This window comes from Crocuta crocuta, unplaced genomic scaffold, assembly GCF_008692635.1.
Source record: "Crocuta crocuta isolate KB4526 unplaced genomic scaffold, BGI_CrCroc_1.0 scaffold231, whole genome shotgun sequence".
Lineage (NCBI taxonomy): Eukaryota > Metazoa > Chordata > Mammalia > Carnivora > Hyaenidae > Crocuta > Crocuta crocuta.
The window spans coordinates 4,399,834-4,424,943 of NW_027528357.1; the positions used below are offsets into that span (position 1 = coordinate 4,399,834).

At 39.0% G+C, this 25,110-nt stretch overlaps 1 protein-coding gene across 3 annotated transcripts in view; it reads right to left on the reverse strand.

Annotated features, from left to right (window-relative positions):
* MAPRE2 (microtubule associated protein RP/EB family member 2) overlaps positions 1-25,110 on the reverse strand; it is a 158,970-nt gene that overhangs the window by 23,065 nt on the left and 110,795 nt on the right. For all 3 annotated transcript variants that reach the window (XM_077753813.1, XM_077753812.1, XM_077753811.1), the window contains 2 exons: positions 15,672-15,817; positions 11,904-12,117 (listed from right to left, as the gene is read on the reverse strand). In XM_077753813.1, the coding sequence (XP_077609939.1) occupies positions 11,904-12,117; positions 15,672-15,817 (360 nt within the window). The remainder of the gene's footprint in view (positions 1-11,903; positions 12,118-15,671; positions 15,818-25,110) is intronic.

Sequence of the window (25,110 nt, forward strand, 5' to 3'; positions counted from 1 at the left end):
GACAGCACAGTGACTCCTGGTGGCAAAGTGAACAAAACCAGGGTCATCTGGGGAAAAGTAACTCGTGCTCATAGGAACAGTGCTGTGGTTCATGCCAAATTCCAAAGCAACCTTCCTGATAAAGCCACTGGCCACAGAACCCATGTGATGCCTTACCCTTCAAGGATTTAAACTTACTGTAAATAAAAGCATAGATTTGTTCTCTTATTACAAAAAAAAAAAAAGGAAACGAAAAAGAATAGGTCCATGGGTGACCTGTGATATTCTGTTTATGGAAATGGAGAATAAATGCTATATCATTGCCTTTGAAACCTCACAAGTTTTATCTTGAGGCAGAGAAACCAAATGCCGAGTTATTATGCCTACGGACAGAAAAGGGATGATCAGAGTAATAAGTGGGATTTAGCACAAAACCAATGAATATTTCAACATACACAGGGAGCAGGGAAATGGCCAAATACCAGTCATGAAAGGGATCAATGCTGTTTAAAAGACACCTCAGATGCCTTACTTCCCAGTGCAGGTGGGACAATAATAACGGAGGCCATCTGTCCTCTCCAGCAAGGTCCTGAGTGAGGGAACAGAACCTGGCAGGCCAAAATACACAACAGTTCCGTCTGAGGGGCTTACTCTTCCCTTTGAAATCACCTAGATCATCCATACAGAGAATGAGGTCATTCTCAGACCTCTCAGAACTCAGAGGTGAGGAATCCTGCTAATCTAGGACCCAGTATCCCAGGCTTTGCGTACATTTCTGCTTCCGGGCTGCAAAGAGGCCTGGAACAAGAGGCTCAAAGTTTCCTGCATTTACAAACCTATGTAAAATATATTAACTCTCACCCAGAACCTGTGGCAAGGATGAATGAGTTGTTTTTAATGAACACTCATTAAATGACTACTGGTTTTAAAAATAAAAATAAAGGCCATCCAAATGGAACGGCACATGCTCGGGTTCAAGCCTTTATGACACGGCAGAGACTTTTATTTCCTCCTCCACATTTCCTCGGCTATGCAATTTGAATCTTGTTTAGTGAAAATTTATTGTGGTTCAGTACAATAAGGAGAAGATCAGAACATAAAACAAAACCACATCCGTGATACTTCAGAGGCAATATAATGGCTTAAAGTGCAGGCTTTGGAATCACAGGGTCAAGCTTCAAACTTCGGGTCCCCGATTTCTAGTGTATGACCTTGGTAAGTTACTGAACCTCTCCATGTTCCCTACCTCTACAACAGGGCTTGTAAGTTTTGATCTCTAAGCTGTCAAATATTCTAGTTTTACAGAAAACTAGGTCATGGTTTGATTCCAAAAAGCCAAAATAACTAAAAGTTGTAAATTGAATTAGTAAATCCTCTGTCAAAGATGCAGTCTCAGTAAGCAAGCACATTGGGATGGCAATGGAAAATGCATGGCTGTTCCTATGAAGAAGGTCCTCAGCCTTGGCCACAGATACTGCCAGAAATTCCTATCTGAAGCTCCTGAATTCTTCAGGTCTCTGTTCCTCACGGTGCTCTCACAATATTCCAAACTCACAGATATTCAGTATCCTGGCAAGGCAGAGCACCGCTCATATTGTATTGCTGTGGTTTTATCATTACAGGTTGAGAAATGCAGTTTTAATTATTCTTTGAGGAGAAAAGCATCCTAATGCCCAGTGGTGTATCTTATACATCTTACATAAGATAGACGTGTAACTGGAGGGACAAAACCACCAAGAGCTTTCTCTTTCCCACGAGCAGCCATTACCTACTACGCAGCTTAGCAGTGGGACGGTTTCTTAATATGAGGAGGTCAAGGGGATGCAATGCTGATATAGGGCAGGGACTGAGTGAGAGACACATCGTTCATATAATAAGTGCTAATATTTGCTTGAAGATCATTCTTGCTACTTATGGGACTGGTAAGAAAAATGCACCTCTTCCTTGTTTTGAGTTGTTAGTACACGATCTCTTAAAATGAATGTTCGATCCTTGAAGAAGCAGGCAGATATGTGGGTGGTATAGTATGTGGTTAGGTGACTGGGGCCTCTGAGAACAGTTAACAGCAGGAGCACAGCGGGAAGGTGCAAGAATAAACAGGCATGACTCATCCTGATGGGGAGACCATAAAGGGCCAAGAAGGATGCCTGTGCATACCCTACAGCTCTGAGAAGTCAAATGCCACCATGGACTGGTCTGGTCTAAAGAGCAGACGAGGGAACATGCATTTCTTGGAATAAATAATGGCTCTGGGGTGAGAGCAACATTTGTGTTTAAAGGGCAGATGGTTCTCAAAAGGTACATGAACACATGTGATTTGTCAGTAATAAGGAAAAGAAGTCCTGCATGAAGGCACGGGCCTGAGGCCAAGGTCAGGACCCTCTGAGTGAAATTTAACTTCTTGGGTACTTTTTACATGGACTCTAATTGAGTCCTTGTTAAATCAAAAACATCAATACTCTTTGGAGCAATACACCAAAAGCCACAATGTTCACCAAAAAACATCACAAGGTCTACGATATAATCCAAAATTACTCAACAAATGAAGAGCCAGGAAAATGTGACATGTTCTCAAAATCAACAGATGCCAATGGTGAGGTGGTCAGAATGGTGGCATCAGCAGACAGGAGCTTTAAAGCAGCTATTATAACCATGCCCACGGGACTAAAGGACGTTCACAATAAATGAAAGTAGGCAGTATATATAGAGGAAGAAAAAAGGGAATTGACAACTGAAAACATACAAAGTTGAAACTTTTAAAATGCTCAATTGAAGGGAAATGACAGAGGACAAAGAAGATAAACCTGAAGATGTATTAATAGAAACCATCTAATCTAAAGAAGAGAGAGTGTGCTGTGAAAAAGGTGAACAGAGCCTCAGGAACCTGTGGGAGAATTTCAAAAGCTCTAACATATGGATAAACGGGTCCCAGAAGGACAGGGAGAATGGAGCTGAAAAAATGGCTGAAAATCTCCCAAATACGGTAAAAGACATAAACTTACAGATTTAAAGTAGCTTAATGAACTCCAGAACAAGACAAATTCAAAGAGAACAATGATTAGGCACATCCCAGTCCCACTAACTGAAAACCAAAGATAAAGAGACTCTTGACTGCACCCAGAGAGGAACAGCGTGTTGTACATGGGGAAGAACGATTAGAAAGAGCACTTCTCAACTCTGGAGGCCATAGACACTAAAGCATCTTTAAAGCGCATAAAGCAAGATCAGGTGGAATTTTCTATCTATGGAAATTTTCAATAATGAAATAAAGACACTTACAGAGGAAGAAGACTAGAAGAATTTGTTGCCACTGCACCTGCTCTACAAGGAACACTAAAGCAAGTTCTTCAGTAGGAAAAGAAATGAAATCAGTAGGCAACTCAGATCCTCAGGGATGAATGAAGACAACTAGAAACGATAAAAAGATCGGGGGGACCACTCTTTCTTTTCTTAATTTCTTTTAAACACACATGATTGCTTAAAGCCTCCCAGAAATATGTTAAATAGGTAATTAAAAAATTTTAAGACATGAAATGTAATATATGCAAAATACATATAATATATAAAGATTATAATTTCTACATGTAATCAATAAAATTATTTTTCCATACTAAATCTTCTACATCCAGCATGCATTTTATACATACAGCACATTTCAATGGAGAATAATTATGCACATTTCAAGTGCTCAAAAGCCACTTCTTGAACAGTGCTGGTCTAAAACAAAAGTTGTGACATTGTCCTGGGGGATTTATAATGTATGTGGATGTAACACATGTGACAAGTGTAACAGTCATACAAACTATATAACAAAGTGGGAGGAAGGGTTGCCAGGGTTCTGCATTTTAAGTGAAGAGATAAAATAGATAAAATACAACCTTTAAGTACACTGTGAAAAGGTAAGTATATACATTGTGTTTCTTAGAGCAACCACTGAAAAACTTAATGCAAAGAGCTATAGTGAGAAAGGCAATTCAGACAATATCTGAAAAATCCAGAATATGGATATGGCACCTAAAGCTCAAGCAACCAAAAAACACAAGTGGGACTACATCAAAGTAAAAGGCTTCTGCACAGCAAAAGAAACCGTCAAGAAAGTTCAAAGACAACCTAGAGAATTGGAGAAATATTTGCAAACCCTGTATCTGATAAGAGATTAATATCCAAAATACATAAAGAACTCCTACAACCCAAGAGCAAAAAACCCAAATAACTCACCACAATTAAAAAAAAATGAACAAAAGACATGAATAGACATTTCTTCAAAGATATATGAAAGGCCAGTGGCTATATGAGAAGATGCTCAACATCAGCATTCATGAGGGAAATGTAAATTAAAATCACAATGAGAGCCGGGCACCTGCGTGGCTCAGTCAGTTAAGCATCTGACTTCGGCTCAGGTCATGATCTCATTAGCTTGTGAGTTTGAGCCCTAACTGGGGTTCTGCGGTAACAGCTCAGAGCCTGGAGCCTGCTTCAGATTTTGTGTCTCCCTCTCTCTCTGCCCCTCCCCTCCTCAGGCTCTATCTCTTTCTGTCTCAAAAATAAATATGCATTAAAAAAACCCCACCACCACAATGAGTTATCACTTCATGCCTACAAGAATGACTATCACCAAAAAGATAAGAAGTAACAAATGTGGGGGAAAGGGCACCCTTGTGTACTGTTGGTGGGCATGTAAATTGGTGCAGCCACTAAGAAGACAGTAGGGAGGATCCTAAAAAATTAAAAATGGAACTACCATATAACCCATCAATTCAACTTCTGGGTATTTTTCCAAAGGAAATAAAAACACTAACTCAAAAAGGTGCCTGGACCCCCGTGTTCATAGCATGATTTACAATAGCCAAGACATGGAAACTACCTAAATGTCCACTGATGGATGAATGGATAAAGAAACTGGTACACAAGCACATGAGTATTTTTCAGCCATAAAAAAATGACAAAATTCTACCATATGCAACAACATGGAAGGATCCTGAAGGCATTATGCTATGTGAAATAAATCAAAGACAAAAATTATATGATCTCACTTACATGTGGATTCTTTAACACAAACAAACAAACAAACTCAGAAAAAGAGATCACACTTGTGGTTACCAGAGGCAAAGAGCAAGGAGAGGTGAACTGGAAGGTAGCCAAAATGCAGAAACTTCTGGTTATTAGATAAATAAGTACTACGGATTCAGTGTATATATGATGACCACTAACACCGATGTATGATCTATAGGAAAGCTGTTAAGAGAGTAGATCTTAAGAGTTCTCATCACAAGGAGAGACTGTTTTCTTCTTTTCTTCTTATTGTATCTATACAAGATGGATGTTAGCTGAACGTACTGTGGTAATAGTTTCACAGTACATGTAAATCAAACTATTATGCTGTACTCATGAAACTCAGAAACAATGTACGTAAATTATTTCACAAAACTTGAAAAAATAATTGTAAAAAAATCCAGAAGACAACAGGAAAACAGAAAAAAACAGAGGAGATAAGCAGAAAACAAATGATAATATGGTAGACCTAAATCCAGCTAAATCAACAATTACAGAAGTTGTAATGGACTGGATACTCCAATATCCAGAGATTATGAGGATGAATAACAATGCAAGACCCAATCACATGATTTTTATAAGACACACTTTAGGAGCGCCTGGGTGGCTGAGTCGGTTAAGCGTCCAACTTCGGCTCAGGTCATGATCTCACAGTTTGTGGGTTCGGGCCCCGTGTTGGGCTCTGTGCTGACAGCTAGCTTAGAGCCTGGAGCCTGTTTCAGATTCTGTGTCTCCCTCTCTCTCTGACCCTCCCCTGCTCATGCTGGCTGTCTCTCTCTCTCTCCTCTCTCTCAGAAATAAATAAAAACATTAAAAAAATTAAAAAATAGAAGACACTTTAAATGAGCTCAAAGATGGGTAGAAGTTGAACTTATTATGGGGAAAGATATACTATACAAGCAGTAAGCATAATAAAGCTAGCATGGCTGTTTAGTATCAGATAAAAATACTTTAAGACTAAGAGTTTTAACGAAGATGAAGAGGGACATCTCATAAAATACAAAGGTCAATTCACTGGAATTATGTAGCATAACCATGTATGCACCTTACAACAGAGGCCTAATACAGGAGACAAAAACTGAGAGGACATAAAGGGAGAAAAGACAGTTCCACAATCAACGTAACATCCTCTCCACAGCAGACATTAGAACCAGACAGAAACAAAAATCGGTAAATACACAGAGGATCTGAGTAACACTATCCACTACCTTGATCCGATATTTCTAAAATACTACACAACCAACAACTGCAGAATACATATTCTTTTCAAATGCACAAGGTATACTGACCAAGTGAGACCATATTTTGGGCCATAAAATCAAGATCGGAACAAGGACAAAATCACTATAAACCGCTACATTTCACCGCTTCTCCTACAAACACAAAACAGAAACTTTGTGGGAAATTAAAGCAACTCATCTTTCCCCAAAGGAGGTGACAGGCAATGCTTACTTAGATTACAGGTGCTCAACAAATGTGTAAACATTGGTAAACATATAAACCAATAAACATGAACACCTTGTTCAGACTGTATGAACAGCCCTGGAGAAACCAAGTTAAAGATAATTGGGAGAGTATTTATATATTCAATAGTTTTGGAACTACACCATTAGGATTTATTTGTACCTACATTTAGGGATTTAAGTATGATTGTGCAAGTACTTTATTATACTTCTTAGGTTGCTTCCTTTTTGAAATAATTTTCTAATGTTTTCCATTGATCTGATTTTAAGGCTGAACACTCAAGTCCCCGAGGAAAAGAGAAAGCACAGCCCTCAATTTCCATAGCAACTCTAAATCTATCACACTATATTTGTATATGAGAATTTGATTTAAATGCATTAATATATGTGAATGTGCAATGTGTCTAAGTTGTGGTTGCCATAGGAACTGCAACTTCAAATTTCCTTTTAAGTTTAGTAAGTGCTCGTACTTGACAACGGATCTCCCCCACCCTGACAGCTATGTTGAGTTGTGGATATGGCTCACTGCAATAAACTTATAAACATCATGACTCACAAGGACAGATCCACTTAATAGATATCTATCATTATGAAAATGGATATTTTAATACATGCACCTCCTTGGTAGATCAAAAGTAACTACAGAGGCAATTCTTCAGAACACAGACAGAATAAGATTTGCCAGGCAGCCATTCACCATTAGGTGACAGCCTCTGCTTATGCTGAAGCTTGTTTTAGTCTAGGTAAGTCACTCAACCACACACACACACACACACACACACACACACACACACACACGCGCCAATGGGCTCTGTGGCTTCTATGAATCTACATGAGGACATTTTGTGTCTGTACTGAAATGGCAGAAAAATCTAGCACATTCTCATGACAACTGAATGCCCCAAGTATGCGGAGTGCATCTATTTTATAAAAAGTCAACAATCCATGGTGCAGGCCTATAGAAGTAGTCTGTGTGATGAAAAGCCTTATTATTATTTTTTTTGCCACTGTAGATAGTACTTTTTTTTTTTTTACACCTCAAATATACACAGTTTTATTTGTCAATTATACATTAGTAAAGTGGGGTGGGGGAAAAAAAATCAAGCCATGGTCCAACCATACTTTCTTAATTATCAACATGTGGAGAATCCATTCCAGGATCACATTTCCACTTTAATACGGGCCCTTTGCCACTTATTGCTGCTCTTAATGTATTAGAGTCAGGACACGCAAGCTAATTTTATTATTAGCCTACGGAAATATGTGGGGAGAGAGAAATCCACTGCAAAATCAATCAAGTATTCCAAGGCCAAATGAAAAAATAAAGCCCATCGCTTGCTTTCAATTCTACAAGCCATTACTTGTTTCCACTAATGTAAATGGCTGAGAAATGACAAGGCTCAGGGGTGGAGGGAGCCTGGGTGGCTCCTTCAGTTAAGCCTCTGACTTCGACTCAGGTCATGATTTCACGGTTCATGAATTCAAGCTCTGCATCGGGGTCTCTGCTCTCAGCATAGAGCCTGCTTCAAATCCTTTGTCCCCCTCTTTCTCTGCCCCTCTCTCACTCATCGTCTCTCCCCCAAAAAAAAAAAAAAAAAAAAAAACCCATTAAAATAAAAAAGAAATTAATTGGGCACCTGGGTGGCTCAGTTGGTTAAGCATCTGACTTTGGTTCAGGTCATGATGTCACAGTTTTTGGGTTTGATCCCCATGTTGGGCTCTGTGCTGACGGTTCAGAGCATGGAGCCTGCTTCGGATTCTGTGTCTCCCCCTCTCTGTGCCCCTCTCCCCACTCACGCTCTCTGCCTTCCAAAAATTAACATGGAAAAAAAATTAAAAATAAAAAAAGAAATTACTGATATGACATTACTGTCAGGCAACTGAGCTATCCATCTGAGAATTCCCAGAGAACTGACTCTCACCTCATCATGACGCACTTAAATTTTGGGTAGACAAAATCAGACTTGTGTATGAAAAGAATGGTTTTGAATGGTTTCAGATCATAGGCAGGGGACCAGGTCAGAGACTGTAAATAGTTCATGGAGGAGAGGATTTTAAACAGAATCTTAAAAATTACAAGGAAACCCTCAGTGGATCAATCAGTGCAGGCTGGTGTCATACTGACCCTGAGCGATACAGAGAGGCATGGAGTTATGTGATCCTCTAATAAAGCATTCAGAGTGCTGGGCTGTTTAGTAAGGTTTTCTGAATTTTTTTGGCTCTTTTACTGATGCTTGTACTTTCTATTGCTAGCAGTCTACTCCTTGCCCTAATAAGTTATGTGCTGAGAAACCATATCCTCATGTTGGTTAGAATTACACCTTTTGTATCACAGATTTTAGAAGACATTTTGGCTTACATTTTCTTGGCTGTATTCCCAAGAGCTGAATACAGGACCTCGAGAAAAATGAGGTCTTACTGTATTTATAGGAGCCTTTCACCTATTAAAGCTTTTAAAACAGTGTTCTACATGTGATGTATATCTTGCTATAATTTTTTCCACAGGGTAGTTCTTCCACCCCACAATATCCAAGAGACAGAACCTATTTTATTAAAAAGGGTATGACTAGGTTGACTTCTGAAAATATCCTTTCTTCCTGATTAAAACCAATGAGGTGAACATGGTCAAGGTAACAAGAACATGAACTAAAGAAAAATTTTTTTGTAATGTTTGTTTATTTTTGAGAGACAGAACACAAGCAGGGGAGGGGTGGAGAGAGAAGGAGACACAGAATCTGAAGCAGGGTCAGGCTGTGAACTGTTAGCAGAGAGTCTGACATGGGGCTCGAACTCACGAGCCATGAAATCATGACCTGAGCAGAAATCAGATGCTTAACCTACTGAGCCACCCAGGTGCCCCAGGAACATGAATCTTAAAAGAACCACTGCCTTCTGGAACATTAAGAACCTTATTTATTTAAAAAAAAAAAAAAAAAAGTAAAAACCCTATTTATTACTTGTTGACTTTAATGTTTTCTGAGGCTTGTCAACCAAGAGGTTAAGCTCTGGAAGAAATCTATTTCTCTTCCAGGTTCACAGACATTCTATCAAAATGGCACACATTTCTCTGTGGCTTCTGTGAAAGACGGGCGGAAGAAGTGCTAGAAAATAAGGCCAAGGCAGCACCATGGGCAGTGGTGCCGATTCAAGGACACACTGTGATTGTGGAACAAAAATGTACTCCTAAGGCCTGTCCAATTTCACTACTAAAAACTTGAAGAATCAAGTGGCAGCTGAATTTTAAGATGAATCTGTACATCATTAACAGCTATAGGAAAAGACCCTAAGATTAGGGTCAGCTAAATACCAGCTACTCTGGGTCTCACCTCCCTCCCACCCCCATGTCTTCCTACTCCATCTGCCCATCAAATCCCCTGCTCCGGACAAAACAAACCCCTCTTCTTCTACCCCATCTCTACAATGATCCAAGTTTCTGACCAAACTTAAAGGCCAATTTGAACCACTGTAATTTTTTGTTCCCCAAACTCCTTGTGGCTTTTTACCCAACCTCTAATTAATTAAGAGCCAATTAATTAATCAATTACCCTGCGCCTCTAAACCTTTATCAACACTCTTGACCTTATTTTCTCCCTCCAGCTTCAGGGTCCTGCTCCATAGATTTCCCCTCCTTTTTCCTATCATCAACTAATTCTCCTCCAGGGACCTTTCTCTCATCTTACAAACTTGCTCACTGTGCCTTGTCCTAGAAGCAAACAAAAACAGATCAAGGACACCACCATTCTCCTTCCAGTCTCACTTCTCAATGCGGTCTGCTTTCCCCCACAACAACTAAATGTTTTTCCTCAGCTGTTCTCCTGACAAAGGTGGGGAAGGTGGGATCTCCTCTCACTGTGTGACTTTCCCACTTGTCAGGTCATGCCCTCGCCTGGTCTCTGCGATCTAGGTGTATGCATTCAGCACTTTAACAGACCAGTTCTCAAAAGAATTATTCACTGCCTCCCAGGAGTCAGGTATCTTCGGGCTATTTGGGCTATTCATCCTCTTTGATCTCTTCACAATTAATATTCGGCAGTGCTGGTGATCCCTCTTTCTAGAAATTTCCTACTGTTCGTTCTCTGATGCTGAGCTTTCCTAGTTTATTGCAATGTTCGTATCTTTTTCGTAGCTTCCTCTTTTTCCTCCTGCTCCTTATTCCTTAGCTTATTTTATACAAGCTCATTCATTCTATGGCTTCACAGCTAGGTTTTCATGCTCTTAATTTCCGTCTTCCAATTCCTCTCCCCATTGTGGGTGCCATCATTCCACTGAGTGACCCCTAATGTGAGAAATCCAATGGGCTCTTCCAGGCCTCATTTAACTCAACTTCTCTCCACACATTCAGACACTGTTGGCCATTGTGTTCCTTTCCTTCTGCTTCCTTGACATGTCATTCCCTCACTTCCTTTAATCTTTCTGGCATCTTCCTTCTTCTTGTGCAAACCCTTTCTTTTCTGCCCAAACATTAAATGTTAAGTTCTTCAAGCCAACTGAGAGCTCACTTCCAGCTTCAGTTGTATGGATATATGGAAGACAAATATATACTGACAGTCTACACAACATGTTGGTGTTGTTTAGCATTAGTTATTGTTATAACCACCTCCTGATTGGAGGCTGGGCATAAATAGGGAATTCGTATTATTTATGAAATTAATGTTATTGATTTAACAAGTGTGAACACTGGTTTTCAGAATGGAACGGATTGTTTTCTGACTATTTCACTGTTTAACTGTCCAGTGCCACAACTGGTGTTTGTAATAATGGCTGTAGTTTTACAAGAACACCCTCCTGCTTGATCAAGTCCGTGTTTTATGGAAGGACGTTTGTATTTTTAAAAGGTTTTTATCCACAAAAGTTTAACAAATTTTAAAGTTCTGGGTCTTCATCCTCAATGACTTCACTTTTGAACCAAACTATATAAAGGAGGTCTTGCTGAACATTATCACATAAAAATTGGCACTGACCATACAGGAAATAGGATGCATATTTCAATGTCTTTTGTTTGAAGGATTCTAGGGAATTATTAAAAGTATAAATTGGTTCATATTCTGGTTTGTACAGCCAGAAATTAAGTAGTAAAAATATTTCAGTTGATATCTAAATAGACTTGATATCTTTTAGAAAAATGTACTAAGAAAATGAAATCTATCCCTGGAGTATTGTTTTAACATACAGCTTCAATCATATAAAGAGAGCAACTCTGCCTTTCTGAGATTAAATCATGATCATTAGACTTATTACAGATAAGGCACTGCTATGAAGACAAATGTGGTCAAATAGACAACAATAAAAATCACCCAGAAGTCTAAAGAGATTGACTGCTGGAAGAATCAATCAAACACAGTAAAGCACAGAAGAGCCTGAGCCACTTTCCAAAATTCAAGCAACTGTGCGACTTCACTGTTCCCATACCTGCGGTGGGGGAGTTTGCGTGGTGAGACTTTTTCGGCAGGTTGAAGATCTGTTCGCCAGGGTCAGGGGGAGGGATCGCATCTTGCCCCTGCCGTGCTTCTACAGGATCGTACTCCTTCCCATCGTAGTTAGCATCATAGAATTTTTTAAACCACTGAATGAAATCCAGGTTGTCCTGGAAACGCCCCTTCACCAGCTTCTCCACTGGGATCACCTGCAATATAAAATCGCCACGTGAGCTGTGAACCTGTTTACAAGTACTTAACACAACTGAAGCATTTCCTATAAGCTATTTTCTACGTGTCCATGATTATTCACTACTGGTCTCCCTCTCGGATTCTTGGCCAGCTATATTCTAGAATTCACCTATTTTTTCATCATATTCAAGCAAATTAAAATGCTGTAGGTGGTTCTTCTGAATTATTTCACACCTCTGAACCAATGAGATGAAACAAGGAATATCCTAGCTGTCAGAAGGGGGCTGATCCTTTTCAGGATGTATTTGATTACACAAGCATCTCCATGCAAAAATGGGCCTAGGATGTTGTGCTAGTTCAAGATTGATGGGTTTTCCCTATTTCTTTCTTTTTTAAAAAATGTTTGTTTATTTATTCTGAGACAGACTGAGGCAGCAGGGAAGAGGCAGAGAGGGCTGGCAGTGCAGAGCCTGATACAGAGCTTGAACCCATGAACTGTGAGATCATGGCCTGAGCAGAAACCAAAGAGTCAAGACACTTAACTGAGTGAGCCGCCCTGGTGCCTCTTCTGTATTTCTTTCTAACACCTGCTGTTGTCGGGCTGCAATAAACTCCTGTAAGGATTACAGCCTCCAAAGGATGTGAATGAATGAGACTCAAATCAATGCAAACATACACATATCTAACGGTTTGTATGAAGCAAAATGAACTTTCCTGTTTATTTTGTTGACAATGTAGAGAGACAGCATTATAAACAACTGCCTGCTATACAGGGCCTAGCAGTTCACAGAGTACACAGGAGCACAGCTAATGCCCATGGGAGTGCACAGGGACAGACATGGGGTCTGGAGGAGGCCCTGAAGGCATTCTGGAAGAGGACGTACTCCTTATTCACCTCAACTTCTGAGACACATCGCAGCTTTTCATAGAGTAGCCCTTCCTACTGGCATCCTAGACAGCCAATAGGTCCTCCCTTTAGAGGTCGTATGAGAACTCTCAGAATGATGACAGAAAGAAATGTGGGGTGACTCATTAGCTTCACTTCAATGGGCAGCTATTTTTGAAGGAAAATGGAAAAAGAGTTATGCAAATTGTGCCATTACCACATTCTGACTTCCTCATATTTGAGTCGGAATCCTAGCTGAATGTAGGCCATGCCAGTTACAAAGCTAGGGAGTGAGTCAGATTTTGTGCAGACAATTCAGACACACACCTAGGGTTGAAAGCACACAGCTTCACTGACTAAGAATGTGAACAGAAGCCATATAAATTAAATTTTCAGCAAAGCTTTGCCATCTCAGGAACTAGATACCACTGATATCCTAAACTAGACTGTCAGGACCACTTAAAAAATAGAGAACGACCTCTATCAATGATTGCTTAAAGAAAAAAAACCAACTGAAGCACTTTAGGCTAAATCATTAGCAGTACATTTTTATAATGTTCTTTGATATATTTTTTATTTTAAAGTTTTATTTATTTTGAGAGGGAGAGAGAGCACATGTGCACACAAGAAAATCAGGGAGGGGCAGACAGGGAGAGAGAATGCCAAGCAGGTTCTAAGCTGTTAGCATGGATGCTGACATGGGGCTTGATACCCGTGACTCTGGGATCATGACCTGAGCCGAAATCAAGAGTCGAACATTCAAGTGACTGAGCCACTGAGGTGTCCCAGCCCTAAGTATATTTTTCAAAACATGTTTTTGATAAAGCTAAATTTGAAATGAACTCAAGTCGAGAGACAAAGACAAGCAAGCTATGGGAGGAGACTCTATTTTTCATGAAGACTTCCAATGAGGGAGACTTGGGTGTAGATCTCTCTCTTTTCCCAAATCTCACTGAAGTCCACCCACAGGGAAGAAGTCCTTCCACACATGCACTTAATATTTGACTTTTTATTGTATTAAATATTTTCATGTCTTCTGATTTATAATTTTGTTTATGCTGATATGGATTTTTAAGTGCCTTCTTAGAGCATAAGTCCCTTTAATTAGCAGGCTACTTTGTTTTATTTTCTGCCCAATGTGAAAATTTAGAAACAGTTTTAGATGATGGTCCTACATTAACTGTTCCAAGTAGGCATTTAACTTCTGTTAATTTCACATTTCCCATCAAAATGAAAGTTTTGGGGCCTAAGTTCAAAATCTCGGTGGCAAGCAAATCCTCACGCAGATGCTTTCTGCCTGCTGTCCTGCTCTGACAAACGTGCACAAGGACCACTGTCTATGCATGGATCCTTGGTAGAATCATCACACAGTATGCTCGAGAGGCCAGGAAAGGTGACTGGGGCCAAGCTCCCTCCACTACAAGAATTTTATCCTAAACATTCTTTAAGTATACACTTCCACGGAGATATGGAGCCCCCTAATCTGTTACATATCAAGTTGTGACTGGATGTTTTTCTTTTTAATCTAGAAGCATGTATAGAGAAAGGATACAGAAATGGATAGAGAAGTTATGCTGTTAATGAGTAATGAGAACCTATACAGCTCTGATTTAGAATAGATATATATATAAGAGCTAACTGGAAATTAACCACAGCAAAGGACAAAGTTGAAAAGACTCCAAAAAGGTTTAAATGTTAGGGGTTATATCTTTTGAAATAAAAATTCAGAGAAAACAAGGCAAGATTTTAATATTTTGGTAAGAATTCTTTCATTTAGGATGATAATAATTGCATTAAAAATGTGTGTGGTTTAGCAAACTTTTCCCTTTTCCTTTAACCTGTCTCTTACAACACAGTATTTAAAATTTTTGTTTTCATGTAGCCTATTTATTGCTACGATTGATGCAAAGTTGTTTGTTCTTCCCCTGCTGCCTTTTTTCTTTCCTTTATTGAAAATTCGTTTCTTCCCAAACCTATTCCCTGTAAGAGATACAGCCATGGTAAAGAATATGGATTAAATATGTATCTGAGTAACAGGAGCCATGCAGAGTGGACTTCAGTGATAGCACTCTGATGGGAGAAGAAAGGACTCCAATCTACTTTATCGGTACCACGCTGGGACACAACTCCAATATTTAAAGGGCGGGGGTGGGGGGAGGTAGTTTATGGAGACTGAACAAGAAGCTGAGTGTATATACTATTCTCAACATTTTGATACACATTCCCTCACTTTCACATCATAACTACAGAGAAAGGGGTTATAGTCCCACTTTATAGATGGGTAACTCAAAGAATTCAAGTAACCTGCTCCAATCCTGGACATGGGATACAAACGTATGCCATTTCCACTGTAACCTGCCTTTTCCCTCCAAAGGAACAAAATACACAAAGAACCACAGTGGCATCTGGCAAACAAAAACTTCTCATCTGCAATGCTAAAAAAGAACGTTTTTACCTGTGTAATTACTTTTAGTTTTTAATCTAATGGCTGTTAAGTTTAGAAATTTCCTTAAATAAAAGCGTTATACAAATATAGGAAGTGAGAGCTGAAACTTTATGCTAGGTACAGACCCCCAATGACTTTGACAATATTGAGGTATATGCCTTCAGATTTTTGCATTTTGGCACAAAAATAATTTTCAGGAAAGATTATGCATTTTATGGAGGTAGAAGTTAGTTTCTTACCTTATCAACATTCATTCGCTTAAACGATGCTTGCAGAAGTTTAAAATTGTGAATATACTCATGCTCCAACTTTGCTTGAAATTTTACTTTCTTCAAACTAATGCAGCCTGGAAAGAGCATGTCCATGAACTGGCAATAAGCAGCCCCTGGAAAGAAAAGGAGAAAAAGGCTGATTAAGTCTGACTGTTCCCAGGTGTGACTGAGGACTGTTAGGCAGGAAGGAGCCCCCCAGCTGTGTGATCCTCTCCTCAATGTGCTGGGAGCCCAAGATGGAAAGGACTGTGCCTCCATGCAGCTCCCGCCACTTTTCCCATTCCTAGCCACCGTGGCATTGATGCTGTGTTCACCAGAGCATCCCCACATTCCACAATGAACAGAAATACTTTTTTAAAAAATGCTTATCTATTTTGAGAGAGACAGAGAGAGAGAAAGAGAGAAAGCGTGAGCAGAGGAGGAGCAGAGAGACAGAGAGAGAGAGAGAGAGAGAGACAGAGAGAGAGAGAGAGACCTAAGCAAGCTTCACGCTGCTAGTACAGAGCCTGATGCAAGGCTCCAACACATTAACTGCGAGATCATGCCCTGAGTTGATACCAAGAGTTGGTTTAAGCAGTGGAGCCATCCAGGCACCCCAATACGTTTTGAGAGAGAGAAAATGCAAGTGTGCACAAGGCGGGAGACAGGGAAAGGGAGAGAGAGAATCTTAAGCAGTCTCCACACCCAGGGCAGAAAGAGGCGAGGCTTGATCTCATGACCCTGGGATCATGTCCTAAGCCAAAATCAAGAGTCAGATGCTTAATCCACTGGGCCACCCAGGTGCCCCTAGAAATACTTTAATGGCAAGGAACTCAGGGTTAGAATAACTCTTCTTAGCTTCTATCAGAAAAAAAGGAACACTTTTTTCTTCCCTCTAGATGCTACCTTCTCCAAGTTATCAAAATATACAGATGAAAACAGAAATTTTAAACATAAGAAAACTACAAAATTTCTCATGAAATGCCTAGCTCAAAAAATACACATGCAAATACGAATATACCCAAGCTGTTTTATATCCATCTTGCAAAATGACTTAGGTGAAACTGGATAACTAAACCATCTAATGCCAAAAACAGTTGTATACCAATTTAATTCCAGTCTAGAGCAATGGGGTCCTATATTAACATGAAGGATGAAGACAAGGAGACTCTGAAACTTCCAGAAGTTCAGAGTCATGCTGTTTATGACTGAGAAATAAAAATAACAGAAATGTTCAATGAGTCTCCTGAGGAAATGATCATAGAAAAAAGGATTAAGCCTTTCATATGTATTTTTTTAATGAAGAACTCTTACATCATGACAATTTCCACTAGAAAATCCTAGCAAGATCATGTTTATGGATTCGTATCTTCTTAATAGTTAGGGCTATAGGCATTTAGAAAAAGAAATTCAAAGCCAGAAGGAGGAAAAGTAATTGAGTGGCAAGAATGGGAACAAGATGCCATTTCTGTCCCCACCCCCCCGCCCCCGCCCCCTTTTTCAGATCTCTTGGTCTGTTTCTATCATGTGCCCACAATGGCTTTTCTGTAACATGAAGGACTTCCCCTCATCTTCTGGCATTAAGGTTTCTGTGGGAAGCTCTTTATTCTATTCGGGTGATTTACCTTTACATGGGAAGAAGCCAAATGATCTCTTATGTCACACAGATGTTGAGCATCCTTTACTGAGATAGGAATCTAAGAGAGAGAGAACAAAGTGTCCGGGATCTAAGGGTTGCCTCAACAGGAAGTGGTGCGGCAACTCCTTGTTCAGAGGTAATAGTATACAGGCATGAAATATAGTCCATGGTAAAACCACCTCCAGAGTCTTTGCACCTATAAAGTTTCTCCTTAGATGCCCATACCCTGAGCATGAACTAGTAACATTCCTACTCAAGCAGATGGGTTCTGTTAAAAACAAAACAAAGCCCAATAAAAACCACTGGAGGAGAGAAGAGAGACATCACAATCTTGGGGGACATTCTTACAGTCATAATTCAATTATTCAGGTCTTCCTTTTCAAGTACCACCAGATGGAACAAATTCAAATAGCCATTTGAACATTATTTTTGCCAGAGATGAGGAGGTCTAAAAACACAACTGTCTCATCACCTGCTTTTTGCAGAATTATTTTTCTCTAGCATCCAGCATAAAATGTACTTATGAAGATCCAGATACCTATGTATTCTTAAAAACCAACCAACCAAGTCACTCACTTCCAAAATTTACAAAGTAGTAACAGCTTTTGGATAAAAAACAAACTTGAATACAGGGAGGGGAAAAAGGAAAAACCCTCTCTAGTTCACCTAAAGAGAGCCACTTTAATGTTCTGGTATATACCATTTTAGTATTAGTTTTTAAATTTTAGGAGACTGATCCTCATCTGGGTCACATTTAAAACTGACATTATGTTTTATTTATTTCTGAGAGAGAGAGAGAGAGAGACAGACAGACAGACAGACAGACAGCATGAAGAGGGGAGGGTCAGAGAAAGAGGGAGATACAGAATCTGAAACAGAATCTGAAATCTGTCAGCACAGAGCCCAACGCGGGGCTCGAACCCACGAACCATGAGATCATGACCTGAGCTGAAGTCGGATGCTTAACCGACTGAGTCACCCAGGCGCCCCATGTCTGACATTTTTAATGGCTGATTTTCATATCATGTTAAGCAACTTCCCCAAACCAAGATTAGATATTCACATATATTTTCTTCAAGTATTTTGTGGTCTCAAGTTTTACATTTACATCCTGAATTCAGGCAGAATTTATTTTGGTCTAGGACAGAGGATGGCTCCAATTTTAGTTACTCCAAATGTTAGTGGGAATCTGTCATTTTTGGCTCCCCAACACTTGGGCACTTTCCCGCCTGGTTGATGCTACAGTGCCCTGAATTCCGTCTCAGTACAGATAGGGGGCAAATATCCTTTTCCCCATCCCCAGCAGTCAACATGCAGGCCTGTGACCTGGGCTATGTTTGGGGCTCAAGAGTCTTGACAGTGACAGAAATACACAAGAAATATTAGAATTTAATCACAGTAGCATTGGTGAGATCTAGAGTCCTGTGACAGCAAAACAGTGGCATCCTAGTCCAGTAGCAAGAATGGTTGCTTGGTTTCTCAAGGATGCCAAGCTACCAAATATCCTTCCTGTGAGTTTGTCTCTGCTTAAGCTTCCACAATTATTTTCTGCTATTTTCTTTCCTTTCTTTATGGGGANCACCCAGTGCTCATCCTGAAAAGTGCCTTCCTGAATGCTCATCACCATTTACCCCATCCCACACCCCCAACCAGCAACCTTCATTTTCTGCTATTTTCAACCATAAATGCCAACTGTTAGAGTAAACTAAGTGTTGACATCATTTCGTAAATAATCTGTATTTTTCCCATTATCTTCACTATATATTCCTTTACTAATACATGCATTTAGGTCTCTTTCCAGACTTGAAATAATTTTGGTCTGTCCCAGTGATAGGTTCATATTATTTGCTAATTACATGCTATAATGTGTTATTACCTATAGAGTAATTTCGCCTTTCTCAAAATTGTCCCAAACTTTATCATTCATTTATTCTATTTTTGTGTTTGTCATTCATGGCATATAGAAAATAGATTTCCTTTGAAAATTAATCATTTGCTAAGTAACAGCTCTATTGAGATACAACTCATTTATCATAAAGTTTAACCTTTTAAAATACAGTTGATTCTTGAGCAACATCGGGGTTACAGGCACTGACCCTCCCGTACAGTTAAAAATCTACATGTAACTTTAGACTCTCCAAAATCCAAACCACAAATAACCTACTGCTGACCAGAAGACTTAATAATAACAGTTGACACATTCTGTAGGTTATGTATTTTCTATTCAAATATTGCCTTCTTATAATAAAGCAAGCTAGAGAAGATGTTAGGAAAATCATAAGAAAAAAACATTTACAAAACTGTACTGTATTTATCTAAGAAAACATACACATATAAGTGGATAAGTGCAGTTCAAATCCATGTTGTTCAAGGATCAGCTGTAAACAATTCTGTGCCTCTGAAGATATTCATAGAATCGTGCATCCATCACTACTATTTAATTGCAGAAGATTTTCATTATCACCAAAATAAACTCCATACCTCTTAGGGGCCACTCTATCCCCTCCCCTCTGCCCTGATCCTGATAACCAACCACTAATCTATTTTATGTCTCTATGGACCTGCCTCTTGTGGATATTTTATATAAACGCATACAAAATATGTAGTCTTTGGGTCTGGTTTACCTTAGCAAAATCTTTTCAAGGTTAATCCATGTTGTGGTGTGTAGTGGAACATCATATTCCTTTCTACAGCTTAATAATACTCTATTGTATGTATATGCCACATTTCATTGATTTACTCATCAGTTGGTGAACATTTGGGTTTTTACTTTTGGGCTATTAGGAGCAATGCTACTATGAACTTTCGTGTACAAGACTGTATGCGGACTTAAGTTTTCACTTCTCTTGGGATATGGTACACCTCCATGTTTAACATGTAAGGAACTGCCAAACTGTTTTTTATTTTACATTCCCACCAGCAACATACAAGGATAGTAATTTCTCCACATCTGCACTAGCGCTTACTGTCTTTTGGATTCTAGCCATCCTAATAGGTGTAAATTTTTTGTTTTTTAAATGTTTGTTTTATTTTTTTAATTTTTTTTTAAATGTTTTATTTATTTCTAGGAGAGAGAGAGAGACAGTGTGAGCAGGGGAGGGTCAGAGACAGAGGGAGTCACAGACTGAAACAGGCTCCAGGCTCTGAGCTGGCAGTCAGCACAGAGCCCGACGCGGGGCCCGAACCCGCGAACCGCGAGATCATGACCTAAGCGAAAGTCGGACGCTTAACCGACTAAGCCGCCCCATAGGTGTAAATTTTGATTTAATTTCCCTAAAGACTAATAATATTAAACCTCATTTTCATATGCTTTTTGGCTATTTCTATATCTTCTTTGGAAAACTGTTTATGTAAATCCTTTGCCAATTTTTAACTTGGGTAATTTTTTCCTTTTATTGGTAAGGTGAAAATTCTACAGTTTAGATACAAGTCTCTTATCAGATATCTAACTTGCAAACACTTCCTCAAACAGATATGTAATTTGTGGACTGCCTTTTCACTTTCTTAATGGCATCCTTTGAAGCACACACATTTTTATTTTTGATGCAGCACAGTTTCTTGCTTTTGTCATTTCTAACAAACCACTGCCTGCCTAATCCAATATCATAAGGATTTACACCTATATTTTCTTCTAAAAGTGGTATAGCTTTAGTTCATGCACTTAGGTCAGTGGTTCATTTTGAATTGTTTCTTATACATGGTGTAAAGTTTGGGTCTTTGTTATTTTGCATGTAACTATTCAGTTGTGGCACCACTGTTGAAAAGACTATACTTTCCATTTAATTGTCTTGGCACTCTTGTTGAAAATCAACTAGCTATTGATGGCACAGTTTACTATTTCTGGAGTCTCAATTCTATATGTCTAACTTTGTACAGTAACTGTCTTGATTACTGTAGCTTTGTAGTCAGTTTTGAAATAAAAAGCAGAAGTCCTCCAACTTTGTTTTTCCTTTTCAAACAGGTATTCTGGTTCCTTTGCATTTCCATATTAGTTTTAAGATCAGGTTGTCAATTTCTGACAGGGATTGGATGATAGAGGCTTGGAAAGTATTACCATCTTAACAATAATAAGTCTAATCCATGAACATGGGATATCTTTAATAATGTTTTAAAGTTTCCAGTATATAAGTCTTTCACTTAAAAATTTTTATTTTCTTCAATTCTACTGTAAGTGGAACTGTATTCTTACTTCTATTTTTGGATTGTTCATTGTTAATAGAAATATAATTGGTATTTGGATACTTATCTTGTATATCCTACAACCTTGCTTAACTCATTTCAGTTATTATAGTTTTTTTTTGGGGGGGGTGCTTAGGATTTCTCTGCATAAAAGATCATGACATCCATAAATACAGATATGTTACTACTTCCTTTCCAATCTGAATGCTTATTTTTCTTGCCCAAATGCCCTGGCTTGAACTTTAATAGAACGTTGAATAGACGTGCTGTCAATGTACATCCTTGTCTGGTCATAATGGGGGAAAGCATCTAGCTTTTCACCACTAAGTGGGCTGTTAGCGGCAAGTTTCTCATTATCAGAGGAAGTTGCCTTTTTAAACATTTATTTCAATGTTTATTTTTGAAAGAGCATGAGGGGGTGGGGCAGAGAGAGAGAGAGAGAGAGAGAGAGAGGGAGGGAGGAAGGGAGGGAGACACAGAATCCTAAGCAGGCTGCAGGCTCTGAGCTGTCAGCACAGAGCCTGATGTGGGGCTCAAACCCATGAACCATGAAATCATGACCTGAGCCGAAGTCAGACGCTTAACCGACTGAGCCATGCAGGCACCCCAGAGGAAGTTGCCTTCTATTCCTAATATTTTTTTATAGTTTATTTTACTTTTGAGACAGAGAGAGACAGAGCATGAGGGGGGAGGGGCAGAGAGAGAGGGACATAGAATCTGAAACAGGCTCCAGGCTCTGAGCTGTCAGCACAGAGCCTGATGTGGGGCTCAAACCCATGAACCATGAAATCATGACCTGAGCCGAAGTCAGATGCTCAACTGACTGAGCCACCCAGGTGCCCCCTATTCCTAATATTTTTAACATAAAAAGGTGAATTTTGTCAAATGTTCTCTACATCTAAAGATTACCACATGGCTTTTGTCCCTTATCTGTTGAGAAACTGGGTCTATGTTTATAAGAAATATTTGTCTGTAGTTTTGTTTTTGTTTTGTAGTTTTCTTGTGTATCTCTGGTTTGGGTTGATACTGGCCTCACAACGTAAGTTGGAAAGTGTTTCTTCCTCTTATTTTTTCAAAGAATTAGTGGAAGGTTGGGTTTTTTTTGGTTTTGTTTTGTTTTAACATTTGGTAGATTTCACCATTGAAGTCATATTACTCATCAGATCTCTTATTATATACATCTATTAAGAATTACTATTTTAAGTTTCAGTAGTTATGTGTTTCTAAGTGTTTATCCATTTTATCTAGGCTATTTGGTTTTTAAATATTCATTTCCTAACTTATGAGTTCTAATAAATTTTCAACTGTTCGTCTTTAGTTTTCTAAGAAGAAATACATAAAAAGATACGTTTTTGTACTATATTTTTGTGTACGTATATATATGTTTATATATGTACTTTTTCTTTAATAAAATATCTCATGTTCTTCCTCTAAGTCAGTTATTGGCCACTGACTTCTGATAGAAAAGAAGTATTTTTCTGAGTTTTACCAAGAGTTGTTATCAGGAAGGGATCCTGAGTTTTACCAACTACCATTTCAGCAACTGTGGAGACAATAAAAATGTTTTTCCTTTGATCTATTAAGTTGATCAATCACATTCACTGATTTCCTAATGCTGAATCATCTTTGCATCATTAGAGTTAAGTCCTACTTGGTGATATTTATGAAGTTTTTATTACAGTGCTGGTCATGATCTCACAGTTTGTGGGTTTGAGCCCCGCTCACAGCTCAGAGCCTGGAGCCTGCTTCGGATTCTGTGTCTCCCTTTCTCTGCTCCTCCCTGATTCATGCTCGGTCTCTCAAAAACGAATAAAAATTTAAAAAATACACTGGGGGAAATTTTCATAATTTGGGGAGTCTAAAAGCTTGTGCATTTATAAAAAAGAAAAGGATTTGATTAGGTTACTAATGGCACAGTCTACTAGCTGTATATGCTCAGCTTCTTCCACCTTAACTATGCTTTCAGAACCACATAAGCATCAAACAGATGGAGTAATTTTTCTCCAATAGGTAATGCAGAAAGAGTAAACCATATTAACATCTCAAATAATCATTTAAGGTATTCTATCTTAGGTCAGATTTTCTGGAGTCAAAGGAACCCCTGAAAATTTTTAAGAAATATTTTATTGACCTTGGGGAGCTACGCTTAAGATTTGTTGTCGCTGCCCCTGGGTATGTCCACTTGGGTATTTTCAACTTCCCCTTTCCCAGATCTCTAGTGCACAAGAGCCATCATGAAAAGGATACTATGAAATTAATTGTTGTTACTAAGAACATGGTTAAGGGTTCTTGTTGGGGTAGAAAACTATAATCATGGCACAACTTGAACAAGGCTATTGTAGTCTCCTTTCTGTCAAAGGCTAACCCCCCAGCTGTGCTCTAGATCACATCTCAGCTTATCCTCTCATTGAGGTCATGACTCCTACTACCTTCAGTCTGTTAGAAATTGCAGTGCTCTGATATCATTTGACTTTGACAAAATAAAAATCTTTCTTAATTTCACATAATCCTTTAGCTATTGTACCATTTGTCTCCTCCTATTTACAGCAAAATTTGACAAAGTTGTCCTTATTTCCATTGTTTCATCTACCATTCAAACCAATTCTATTGTTTTCCAATCTTACCAAGTTTTCACCAAGGTCATCAACAGCTTCTGTTACCAAAACTAATAGTCCTCTTTCTTCATCCAGCTCAACACCTCTGAATACTATCTGCCTTGTTGCCCATTCTCTTCTTGAAGTTCTGGATTTTCTCCCTTACACAGAATGGACACCAAAGAACTAATCAATTCAGCAATCATTACTCTTGCCCTTGAAGTCTCCACAAATCTGAATGCTCTTCGCTGACAGACACACAGATTTTTGGGCCATTTCATTAACCTTGCAGTAACATAGCCTACATTTTGCACAGATCCCACTTCCATCAAATTATGCTAAGGCTGCCATTATTCAGATCACATACCACTCCTTACTAAGGAGACTAACATGGTTTCCTAGGAAGTCACTATGAACTCCTTTCCTGGTCTATAGTGACCTGTGATGTGGCCTCTGTCTACCTCTCCCTTGTCTAACTTCCCTTAGGAAGCTCCTTTTGCACTGGCTTCCTTGCTGTTTCTGGAACAATCCAGGTCTGTTTCTGGATTATGACCTTTACATAGGCTGTTTCCTCTGGACCTTTACATTCTTCTTGCCATTCATATCAAGGCTTGGATGTCACCTACCGGGAAAGGCCCTCCCATCCCATACCATCTGAAGGGATTCTCCTGTCACTCTTCATCACATCATCCTGTTTTAGGTCTATTTTATTAATTCATATGTTAGTGTGTGGTTTCCCTTGCTGCAATAGGTTTCAAGAGAACTTACATTTTATCTGTCAGGTCCCTTCTGTATCCAAGCCTTTCATAGTGTGGCCTTTGATATCTGGTCAATGAATCAAGGTTTACAGGTTGTAGCAGTTGAACCCCAACAAGGGCTGGTCAATCACAAAATTCTAATGTTACCAAAGTCCCAAATAAGAGGAGAGGAAGGAAGAGTTGCTACATATTTTAAGAATTGACTGGGGCAAAAAAAAAAAAAAAAAAAAAAAAAAAAAAAAAAAAAAAAAATACTA